General features: G+C 35.7%; 2 protein-coding genes across 2 annotated transcripts; one reads left to right on the forward strand and one right to left on the reverse strand.

The window, feature by feature from the left end:
- Positions 1–3,588: 3,588 nt before the first annotated feature.
- LOC123653978 (gametogenetin-binding protein 2-like) lies at positions 3,589–9,480 on the forward strand. Its single transcript, XM_045589945.1, has 8 exons — positions 3,589–3,750; positions 4,003–4,193; positions 5,188–5,331; positions 5,686–5,971; positions 7,199–7,423; positions 7,857–8,138; positions 8,305–8,745; positions 8,823–9,480. The coding sequence occupies exons 1-8, from the start codon at positions 3,661–3,663 to the stop codon at positions 9,018–9,020; spliced, it is 1,857 nt and encodes a 618-aa protein (XP_045445901.1). The 5' UTR covers positions 3,589–3,660; the 3' UTR covers positions 9,021–9,480.
- Positions 9,481–10,127: 647 nt separating this feature from the next.
- LOC123653434 (3-oxoacyl-[acyl-carrier-protein] synthase, mitochondrial) lies at positions 10,128–12,363 on the reverse strand. The gene has a single exon (XM_045589430.1). It carries the CDS (start codon positions 12,083–12,085, stop codon positions 10,784–10,786), a length of 1,302 nt encoding a protein of 433 aa, XP_045445386.1. The 5' UTR covers positions 12,086–12,363; the 3' UTR covers positions 10,128–10,783.
- Between the last annotated feature and the right edge of the window lie 268 nt (positions 12,364–12,631).

A 12,631-nucleotide genomic window follows, 5' to 3' on the forward strand; every position in this document is an offset into this window, starting at 1 on the left:
TTCACTCAAAAAGTCTGAAATCCAGCTACAAAAGTCAGCAGGGATGCAGTAAGCAGGAAGTTTGCTAAGGAGACTTGCATGCCAAACCCTGTCAAAGGTCTTCGAGATATCTAGTGATACAGCGAGCGCCTCACCATGTTTCTCAATGGCTTCGCCCCAGCAGTGTGTGACATACACCAGAAGATCTCCAGTAGACCGCCCCTGACGAAAGCCGTATTGGTGGTCACTGAGGAGTTCATTGTCTTCTAGGTAGTTCAGCAACTTGCTGTTAAGCACCTTTTCCATGACTTTGCAAAGCATGGAGGTGATGACGATTGGTCGGTAGTTGCAGGGATTCACTCGCCTACCCTTTTTGGGCACTGGCTGCACATTAGCCAGCTTCCAAGATTTTAGCACCGTTCTAGTTTGAAGAGAGAGGCGGTACAGGCGCGTGAGAACAGGAGACAGCTCAGGTGCACAGGCCTCCAGGACGCGCGCAGGTATACCGTCAGGTCCACTAGTCTTATTCACGTCAAGATTCAGCAAAACTCTACGGACCTCTTTATTGTGGATCGTGATCTCTTGCATAGAAGAGTCACATCGAGGCAAGGATGGTGGTTGTGTAGAGCTAGCGTCAAGACGCGAATTGCTTGCAAAGAGAGATGCAAACAAGTTTGCCTTTTCCACTGCCGAGTGAGCTAGCGCACCATCAGGCTTCTGCAGAGGAGGCAATGTAGGGCGGCAGAAATTGGACTCTACTGCCTTCAACAGAGACCAGAATTGTTTACTACCAGGGGGGTAGGAGGTAAGTTTAGCGCCTATACGACGGATATGGTCGGATCGGGCCTTTCGTAGTATCCGTTTGCAGGACTTGGCGGCTGAATTAAAAGCTTTTTTCCTCGTGTGAACCCTCCGCGCTCCAGCTTTGGCATCGCGAACTTGTACCCAAGCTAGGTAAGCAGACTCTTTAAGGGCTTCAGCATGGGCGCACTCAGCATTGTACCAAGGTTAGGATTTGTGGTCGAGTGATATGTCGGAGAATGGTATGAAGTATTCCATTCCCTGTCGAATCACGCCCGCAACTGCCTCAGCCGAGCACGAGGGGTCACCCGAGGAAAAACAGACTTGCCGCCAGGGGAAAGATGCATAGAAATTCCGCATCTCGTCCCAGTCCGCTAACTCATATCGCCACACTCTTCTTGTGCCCCTTGGACAGTTGCCCGGAGCAGAGCCGGTCAATATGGATTTCACTAGGCAATGGTCGGATGATCCTAGCGGGGCAGATACTGAGACCGAGTGTCTGTCTGGATCTGTAGTCAGCAGAAGATCCAGGCAATTGGCTGTATGGCTAGCAATATCTGGTACCCGTGTTGCAACCTGTACCATCTGGGTAAGATCGAATGCTAACGCGAATTTGCGCGCCTCCTTCCCAGCGTGGCATGTTTTCTCGTACGGGAACAACCACTGCTCGTGGTGGGCGTTATAGTCCCCGAGAAAAACAAGTTCCGCCGTCGGATACCGTTGCTGCGCTTTGTCTGCCATCTCTGTAAGGTGGTCGAAGAGCCTGGTTGTCTCCTGATCTCCACTGTGCGACCAATAAACACAGGCGTAGACAGTCTTGTCCACGCCGGTGTCCACTAAAACCCACAATGTAGAGAACCCGGTCGCTTCAAAGCACCGGAGTCGTTTATAGCAAATGTCATTGCGGACGTACACACAGAACACGCTGGGGGTGTTCCTTGAACTTATGCTCTAATGAGTAGCATGCGTAGTTGAGGTACGTCGCATCTGCTGGACATTTGATTTGCGTCTCCGTTAAGAAAAACAGATGCGGCTTCACGGTCTCGAGGTGGTGGTAGACCGGGTCAATATTGGAATGCAAACCTCGGATGTTAGTGAGGTGCACCTTCAGTGGGTGGAAGTGCAGCCGTTTTTTAACTTTTTTCCTTCTTTGAGCTTTTTTCATGTTGAGGAGTGATGATGGGGAAGCAGTTGGATGTCGAGGCGCAGCTTTTACCATGCGGATTCCCTAGGCTAAGCCGACCATTAGAGGAGCTCATCTGGAGACTGCGGGGACGCCCGAGCCCCCCTGGAAATCACCACCGGGTCCTCCCACCCAGTCGCCAACTGGCACGGTGGAGCCATCCCAGGATTTTTCGCGAGGTGGCGGGGCAGCCTTTGCCACGTGGCTGGCGCGCTAGGGCCCCCAACTGCCTGCGGTTGGTCAACGGCAAGACCGTGCCTCGGATCCCGCTACCCTCCAGTATGAGCTGCCCGGTACAGTGCAGTCCAAGATTCCGAAAAACTGCGTAAGCTGCGCAACTAACACTCTTCTAATCCCCTAAAGGCACTGGTACTCCCGCACACAGACGGAACGCAGCAAGCTGCTTGGCGCCTGGTTCCGACGGGAGGGTGGTCGCTGCCAGGCGGCCCCTAAGTGGGACCTACCACCGCGTTGTGTTGGGGTCGTTCAGCCGTCACCAAAAGTAAATTAGTGGTGCCGTTGCCCAGGGTGGACCACTTGGAGGTAGACCCCAACCACTCCATTTCATCGGGATCTGATTACATCTTTTGGAGTAATATTTTATAATGCGTATATATCTCAAACCAGGAAACCAGGATCTGATCTCATCATCAGATCCTGGTTTCCTTACCACGGTACTAAACTAGCGATATACCCTTTCCAACAAAGAAAGAATTATCAAAATCGGTACATCCAGTAGAAAGTTATGCGGTATAATACAACGTAGGTCGACGAAAAAAGCGTCAAGTAAAAACGCATTATTAGATATAACTCGAAAAGTAGTTGTTGGATCGCAAATAAATTTAAATGGGACCAATTGGCACACACCGCCTTTCGATTAAAACAAAATTTGTCGAAATCGGTCTACCCGGTCAAAAGTTCTCTGAGAGAGAACCTCCTCCTTTTTTGGAAGTCGGTTAAAAAAAAGGAAAAATATTAATCGATCTGGAAATTTAGGCATTTGAACCGTGATCATATCGGTCGATCGTGACCGGCCGATTTCCCACCTGAACTATTACAATTTTATTGACAAGTGCGAAATTTACTTTCGTATTCAACGATGTGGTATCCATTTTTCATTGTCTGAAAACTGAGATAAAACGACATTTTCTAAAAATGAATCCTAGCTAGATTTATTTATCTTCCCCGAAATCCCTTGCATACTAAATTTCATGAAAATCGCTGAAGCCGTTTCCGAGATTCAGATTCTATATATACATACATAATAGATTGTAATATCCCACTACTGGGCATAGGCCTCTTTCCCTATGTAGGAGAAGGATCAGAGCTTAATCCACCACGCTGCTCCAATTCGGGTTGGCGGATATATTCCTTACTATGAGTAATGATCGCTATCAGGTGTACATGATAACAACCGGGACCGATGGCATAACGTGCTCTCAGAGGCACGCTGGGGCGCAATTGGTACAATCCATGGCTGTGACCGTTGCGCCAATGCGGCGTCATATATATATATATACAAGAATTGCTCGTTTAATAGCAGATTGTTATTAGACGGTTGTTTTTTATATATATTCTGTGCCCATTTCGTGCAATCTACGTTAATATAACGTCACGACGTGTATTTCACATAAGTTGGCCGTCATCAGCCGTCATTTTGTTATATTTGTATATTTTGTCGGCAATTTTTATGTGAAATGGCTAAATTAGTCGATATATATAATTGTGAGAAGGAGCCTGTTATAAAAAGAAAACAGTTGCCGTTAACTATTTACGAAAACTTAACTGTAAGTTACCTTGTTGCACTTTGACAGTACCTCAAACGTAGATTACTATTAATGATGGAATTTAAGTATACATTATATGTAATGTATACTTGATTCTTGAATTTTTGTGTTTATATTTTTAAATTTAGTTCGGATGATTAATTTTGTTTTTGTTTCAATCAAACTAATATTTTACAGACGTGACGTCTTAATGTTGACCTTATTTTCTAAAATTTTCTTTGTTAAATGTTTATTATTACTTTTAATTTACAGATGATTATGGACATAAGTACAATGGGCCTTATTTTTGATAGTCCTCAAGTGAAAGGTCGCGAATACGATGAATTTATACGCAAATACAGAACCCTAACGACAGATGAGTTAAAGTCGGCACTTAGAGTTGATGCTTCCGATATATTCAATGTTTTAAATCAAAGTATTCCTTGTGTCGGTTGTAGGCGAAGGTAGCTATTACTTTATTGTTATTTAACAAGATTGTCAATATGAAAAAAAGAAATGTGCAAACACTAATGATAATTAAAGACTAAACAAACTAAAATTAAAGTAATAGTAAGTAGAAGAAAATTAATCTGTGATGTGAAAATAAAAATCAAATTGCATTCATTTGAGGCAAAATGAAAATTATTGTAATTAAGTTAAAAAGAGTATCTTTTTAACTTATATGTCATAAATCGACACCAACAATTTATACTACGCCAATTTGACTTTTCCATAAGTTTGTTTTTTCAATGCGTACTTGATAAAATGTGGTTTTATATGTAATAAAAAAAATTGTGAAATTGCAATGAATAAATTAACTATTAAAGATACCAAATTTCAAAAAGGTTTCTTAATTAATATAAAAGGTATCACGTTTTTCTCTTTTATAAGCCTCTATTGTAAAGTTCACTTTTAAGAGTTAGCTTAGTATAAATTGCTGGTGTCGAAATATTCTCTTAGTAATGTGATTTTAGTATATTGCAAGCTAAGTCGGTATATAGGTACATAATACACAATAATTATGTACATTGCTAAAAATATATAGTGGTCTGTGTTAATCCAGACTGTCTATTTCGTTGCCCCCCTGTAATCTGAAAGCCCTATCACTATATTATGTATTGATAAAAAGAAAATTGACAAGTCTTTTCTGATATAATGCATAATTGGACAGGTTGTAACTTATTTGCAATACCACTATTGTGTTTGATTCGTATAATTTCAATTTGAATTTGACTATATTCATGTAGTAGTGACTTTGTTAGTTTTCATTGCTGTCTATTGTTTATTCTATAAAATTAGGGGCTATAAAAGGTCCTAGCCTTTACTGTATAACTACTTCACAAATTCGATAATACAACATCACCTTGCAAGACATTCATTGGGTTACTACGGGCAAACCGTAACTATGTATGATGTACTTAAAAGCACAATATCTTTAATAAATTTTGCTTGTTTCAGTGTTGAAAGACTATTTTATCAATTATGTAAATCAGGACATCCGACTTTAGATCCATTAATTTTGACACAAGATGAAATTATGACTATCAGAGAAGATAAAATAACAAATCCACAGTCACTGGCCACATTATTAAATGGTCACAGGTAATATAACTTAATATTTAATGTACTTTTATTTTATAGTTTGATTTCATATCATGGTAAAGTTTGTTTATTATTAGCAAGTATAAAATTGATGTATTTTTTAGTGTTGTATTTTTAAGTATGAAATAAATTTTTAATTCAGTAATTAATAGTTATTGATAAAAATATTGAAATTTTGATATGCTGAAAATAAGAGTAACTCTGGAAAATACCCTCTTTAAAAGACAAATACAGTTAACCTTAACTGATAAATCATCATACAGGAAATCAATTATCTCATAATAAAATAACTCCTTCCCTGGTATGGTCCCTTATATTTAGCACATAATGATTATTTAAAAAAATTAATTTCAGTACTGGTCTCGAATGTCTTATCTTAAGTCAACCTAGATGGAAAAAGTCTCAAAGATGTACATTACATTCACTTGAAGCCGGTACAGCAAGGGGTTGGGGGTCGTCTGGCTGTGGTTGGGGCTGGGGGGCGTGGGGGTGGGGTGGCCGTACAGCGTGGTGTGCAGCATGGGACGCCATGCGGACCTCAGCTCGAGAACATGTCACCTTAGTTCACTTTAATACATTACACGACACCCTTCACAACTATCTCAGAAAACACAGGTTTTGTGCTGATTGTAAAACTAAGGTAACAATTTTTACTACTTTTTTTTTGTCAGTATAATTATGTATAATTTACCATAGAAGATTTTTAATGTTAGTGATTATTGGATTTAATTTTTTTTAAATAATAGTAGGAGAAGGATTAGAGCTTAATTCACCATGCTGCTCCAATGCGGGTTGGTGGATATATTCCCCCACCATGAGTAACAATTGCTATCAAGTGTATATGATAACAATGGGGACCGACTGCTTAACGTGCTCTCTGAGGCACCGTGGGGAGACCCACAAGGACTGCACAAACACCCAGACAATGGCAAACATCTTTATGGCCAATAAAAATGTTCGTTTTGTGCGGGGATTGCATCCGCAACCGCCAGTGCAACAGCCATAAACCAGCTCTGTGACCGTTGCGCCAAAGTGTCGTCGTTTTATTATTTAGTTATTATTTATTTTGCTAAATGTGGCACAAATCAACAAAATTTTGTTAATAATTGAATACTAAAGTAGCAGCAATAATCTAAGTGAATTGTCACATTTTTTTTTGAATGATCCATCCTCAGTTAATTTTATTTTTAATGTAATATCAATCATTAACTTTTGTATGTTCTAGATTTGCTAATATATGTATATATTTTTATTTTAAATAATAATATATATATATATATATATATATATATATATATATATATATTTGAATATTTATTCTTAATGTACACCAAAATACAGACACATATAAAGAAAGATACAATACAAGATGTACAAAGGCGATCTTATCGCTAAATAGCGATTTCTTCCAGATAACCTTTGGGTACTGGACACGATACAGTAGCAGCGGTTAGAAGTGTGCACAAATTAAGGAGGAAAAATCAATAATAAATAGATAAAAACTACGATATGATAGACTTACATAATTATTAAAGAAAAAAAAAAACATATAAATAAGTAAATATTTTAATGTATACGATATAATATACATATACACACACATAAACATACATACACACATACATACATACACATATAAAAATATATACATATATACACACACATATAAATATATACATATATGTACACAAAGTAAACTACAAATCGCGACAGTTATGACTTAATAAAATTATTAAATAATGCTAATGGAAAGTAATTTATCATTTTGATAACAATATGAGACACTATCAACATATTTTGTTGTCTACAGAAAGTGTTTGTTATCATATAAATATAATATTTAAACTTTGCCCATAATATTTTTCAGGTATTAAGAGCTTATCAGTTATTAGTTGAGGAAAAAGAGCCCCAAAAAGAAAAAGGTTATGTTGGTGCCTTATATGGTGGTATTAAAAGGTGTTTATTAGACAAACATCTGCACTTACAAGCAAAGACAGACTACATAGCGCACCTAATAGCTAGAGCAGAACCAGAACTATTTGGTAACCACCGTGAGAGACATGCTAAAACTTTAGAAATTGCACAGGAAGAGGTACTTATACACCTACACTATTAAATCCAAATATTATTTCATAAATCATAACTAATAATTTGAATAATTAATTTAATCTGACTAATAAACATTTTAATATAATTTTTTATAAACTAAAATTTAATTTTTTTATTATAACAAGATAAAAAAAATAACAATGAAATAAAAAAGTAATAATTTAAGTAAATGGTAAGTTATTATTATTTTATTAGTTTAATTTAAGAGTATGGAAACAGTATATTAACTTGTACTATGTACATAACTTATGCTTTATGCGAGGCATTTGTATATTTGCATATTTTTTGAATAGCAATTTATGTGCTGTGAGATTCTATATACATTTTTTTATCTGATTAAGAAATGATTAGCTTATTTATGTTGTACTTTTATGGTATCTTAAACAAATTACTATGCAAAATCAACTATGATACAGGTTCTAATTTGCCTTGGAATATGCATCTATGAGCGCCTACAACGTATATCACTTAGACTACGCGAAGAAGAAAATACTTGTCAAATCCTAGCAGCAGTAGGAGTGGAAGCATTGTATCGTAAATTTGAAACAGCAGTTGAGCTTAAGAGAGGAGTGTCAAAGTTACAATTATTATATGACGAAATAACCCAAGAAGAATTAACAAGACAGCAAAGGAAAGAACAGAAAAAACTTAAAAGACGCAAGAAGAAGGAGCGTCAGGCAGTTGAAAACAAATGCAAGGTGATTTCCTTTTATTATAGTACAGTATATAGTATGTACTTATTTTTAATTTAAACCAAACTTGTTAAAAAGTTGTGACTTGGTACTATCACTCCCATGCCCAATATGCATGTATTTTCCAATAAACAAAAACCGTTGACATCATGAGACATTTATTATAATGCAGGAAGCTGACTCAGAAGAACCTGAAGAAAAGTGCCAATGTGAAGAATGTTTATTAGAAGAAAGAGACACTCCAACAGACTTACTTTCACCTCGTGAGTACAGCCAATGTTATGACAGTGTTCAATCAAATGGTGATAGTTGTCATTCGTGCCAAGAAGATTTTACAAAACTTTGTTCTCCTAAAAAATTAGTTAAAAAATTAAATAAAAATGGGAAGTTATCACCTAATGAACACTCTCAAGACTGTGGATACTCATCAGGTAATAATGGTGGTTGCTGTGAAACAATGTCAGGTTCATCTTCGCTGATGAGTTCTCCCGAAGGTTCTGAAGTCGCTTGTTCTGAAGGATTTTGCAATCACGAAAGAGGGGACTGCTTGGATTTAACCAAAAACGACAAGACTTCATGTACTGGTTTCACACTTTCTCTACAAGATATGCTGGTATGTACTTTATACTTACTTATAAAATTTACATTTAATATGAAATAAATTACAATAAGATCAAATAACTTTTGCAGGATACATGTTCTTCAGATGAAGAACAAGACACCAGCTATATACCAATTGAAGATGTACTGGAATTCAAGTCACGAAGAAACATAACAGAAAAAAGGCAAGAGCTAAGGCAGAATTTAAGGCAAAAATTTGCTCAGTTATGTGTAAATACACCCCCATTACAATCAGTAATGCTAAAACAAGGTGAAAACCATGCATAATATGTATTGGAATATTGTAACATTCAAACTGCACGCAAAGACTTGGACCTAGTAAACAGAAAGCATTGATCTTTTCACTGTCAAGTATATTTAGAACATAATGCGTCACTCATAGTAAACCATAGAGGTTTTCATTGTTATATTAATGTGAGATTAGTATGCGTAGTTTTTTATTTTTAAATTCTCTAGCATTAAAAATTACTTTAAATTGCCATACTTGTATAAAAAAAAACATTGAAGTTAATTTAATTTAAAATGCAAAGAAATTTGAAATTGTGTGCACACACACTCCAGTACAGTGCAACACTTTCAAAGTAAACATTTTATTTATTTGCTCATAATGGTTGTCTTTTGTAGAGCTCTTGGTGCTCAGGGCATTGAACAGTGTTGTAGAGATGGTTGTATCATTATTATCAGGAAGAATTTTTTGAAAGATAAATGAACACATTGTTATTGAATACATAGTTATATTTTATTATAATTTAATCTATCCATACTTGTATTTACATTAAAATCATTTACAAATCTTAATATATATAAAATTACGCGTCACGTTGTTTGTCTACATTGGACTCCTAACCGTGTGCAGTTTGATTCAACTTGAAAGATAGGCTATATTATATTTCGATTTATATATAATTATATATTAAAAAAAAAGCGGTACGAAGTTCGCCAAGTCGGCTAGTGAATTATATTTTACATAATCAATAAATTGGCACATCTTAGGTTTAAACTTAGTCAAATCTCTAAAGATCTCTCTTATAGGACTTATCACTATTGTTATTTTGAAACTCGATATTTCGGCGACGTTGCAGATGCCTATAACTATGGCGTGCAGACGCCTGTGACCATGCGTCGCTGTTTTGTCTTTTTTAGTTATTGTTTTTGCTTTACAAAACAGGCCATTTTCATATTAGCTTTTTGCGGTTCCAGGCTCATCAAATATTTAAGTTTTGTCTAATTTTAAGATAAAAAGAAAATAAAAAATCAAAGGCTATGAACAAATGTGACGCTAAGAGCTCGAAAATCTGTAGCTTACCTCTTACCCTCATCCATAAGTAATATACATGTCCATGGCAGTGAAAAGGTTTCATACAAATACATATAAAAATAAAACATCTTTTGTTAATTTTATTTACAGTTATTAAATCAATTGGAAGTAAAGGGCTATAATATCAATTATAAACATTTACAAATGTTATAAGTTTGGGATAAATTTTTGGTATATTTTTCAATATTTGGGACAACTTAATTAAAATCCTGTTTCTATTTAAAAATGCTATCCCATGAACTCTTTCAATGATTCTCATGTAAGGAAAATTTGAAAGGGTGCTTATAGCATACATAATAGTAATATATAGTGATCTCTATTATATATACATAAGTTTTATCCAACAAAGTGCAAGTTTGAATAATTCCACCTATTTATGATATTATAAAATTATTGACTGGAAGACACCAGCATTTAACAAATTTTTACTATTTAAAATGTTAAAAGCTTTGTAATGAAATATAGTAGCATTTTGATCAAAACATTTAATTTTCATGCTTTATGTGACTCAGTATAATATGTGGTACACAAATGGATTACTTTTTGCTCCTTGTGAAGATGCTAACAGCATATTGTTGAGAATTACTGTGGCAAATTTGCCATTGTTGTAAAATCTAAAAACATTTGTAACTCAGTTTTAAATATACTATTGAGTCTATTCCATACTTTTATTTAATTAATGTTCTAATTGATTTGTTAAAACTTAAATATTTTAAATGCTTGAAATACAAAGAGTAGCATTTGTGCCACCAAAACCGAATGAGTTTTTTAATGCTACTCTCCTTGTTTCATTCCATTTCTGTGGGATATTTGCTACATAATTTAAACTGTCAATAGGGTCATCTAAATTTATTGTAGGGGGCACAATTCCATGGTAACATGCCAGTATTGTAAACACTGCTTCTAGATTTCCAGCAGCTCCTAACAAATGCCCATGAGCTCCTTTAGTCGAAGACACCATTATATTCTTATAATTCTCTTTAAAAAGTGTCCTTATAGCTGTGGCCTCAATAACGTCTCCTACAGGTGTAGATGTTGCATGTGCGTTTATATATGAAATCTCACTACTTGCTATATTACTGTCACGCAGAGCTCTACTCATAGACAATATAGCACCACTGCCATCTTCTTTTGGAGAAGTAATGTGAGCAGCATCTCCAGAGAGACCATAGCCTAATATTTCAGCATACATTTTTACATTTCTTCTTAAAGCATGCTCATACTCTTCTAAAATTACAACAGCTGCTCCTTCACCCATTACAAATCCATCTCTAAGTTTATCAAATGGTCTAGAAGCCTTCTCTGGTGTATCGTTAAATGATGTGCTCAATGCTCTTAAGCGACAAAATCCAGCTATAGCTAAAGGACTAATACAAGATTCAGCTCCGCCACAGACCATTACATCAGCATCACCATTCCTAATAAACCTAAAAGCATCACCTATTGAATGGGCTCCCGTAGCACATGCTGTAGAGACGGCGTGATTAGGACCTCGGAAACCATATTTAATGCTTATATGACCTGCTGCCATGTTTGGCAATATTCTAGGAACAAAAAATGGACTAACTTTATTATAACCTAACTTTAGGGCATTGCTTGTATCACAAACATCTTTTAGATCAATCATTCCCATGCCTAAGGCTACTCCTGTAGCTTCTTTTTCGGCATCCAATTTTGCATTCCAGTTGGCCTTTGTTAAAGCTTCAGCAGTAGCAACAAGAGCAAGACAAGTAGCTGGAGCCATCAGTCTTAGATTTGATTTTGACAAAGCTTTTTTTATTTCACTATCATTTTCAATAGGTATAACAGCTGCCACTCTACTTGGTAATTTAGAATATTCTTCATCTTTAAGAGAAATTATTCCACAATGTCCTTTTAATAGATTACTCCATGCTAATTCTGAGCCTGTTCCCAAGGGTGATACTATTCCCACACCTGTTACTACGACTCTTCTTTTGGGTGGAAATTGTGTATATTTACGTAAGTTGATAGGAAACTTCATTGAATTACGCATTATTTTGGAAATAGTTTTAAAGTGATATTTTTGTGAAAGTTTTTTACCTGAGTGAAGGTTCTTTTCACATTAAAAATAAATAAATTCAATAAGTGCTAATATTTATAATTATTTTAATGTTTTGTTATTTGAGGAATACAATAACATATATAAAGTAATACTAATAAGAAAACTTAGTTTTCTCATTTCTCAAAGATCTAAATAGCAGTCAAATCAATCATGGATATCAAAGTGACAAATTGCTATAATTGCTGTCAATGCCCACAGATTTTATAAAAGTATCAACATAACTGTATAATCTATGGTATAAATACCATGGCATGAGGAGAAAATAGTGAAGCAGTAAATAAAAGAAAATTAAAATATAAATATATACCATCGTACAAAAGACTATCAAAATTGATCTTGATCACAATGTTTTATTTCTCATCAAATAAAAAATAAAATTAAAATCACAGTCTTGTACGCTAATAAGCTTCGTACGAGAGCATGATACAAAGCTAAATAAGATGAAGCGTTTTTAAAAGGTTTAGACACTCTTAGAAT

This window comes from Melitaea cinxia, chromosome 5, assembly GCF_905220565.1.
Source record: "Melitaea cinxia chromosome 5, ilMelCinx1.1, whole genome shotgun sequence".
Lineage (NCBI taxonomy): Eukaryota > Metazoa > Arthropoda > Insecta > Lepidoptera > Nymphalidae > Melitaea > Melitaea cinxia.

What these genes read in the sequence shown, in the direction of transcription:
- LOC123653978 (XM_045589945.1), top strand. Translation starts at nt 3,661, where the DNA reads ATGGCTAAATTAGTCGATATATATAATTGTGAGAAGGAGCCTGTTATA. An exon ending in TAGAAATTGCACAGGAAGAG is followed by an intron (nt 7,424 to 7,856) that starts GTACTTATACAC and finishes ACTATGATACAG; the next exon opens with GTTCTAATTTGCCTTGGAAT. An exon ending in CAGTTGAAAACAAATGCAAG is followed by an intron (nt 8,139 to 8,304) that starts GTGATTTCCTTT and finishes ATTATAATGCAG; the next exon opens with GAAGCTGACTCAGAAGAACC.
- LOC123653434 (XM_045589430.1), bottom strand. Translation starts at nt 12,085, where the DNA reads ATGCGTAATTCAATGAAGTTTCCTATCAACTTACGTAAATATACACAA.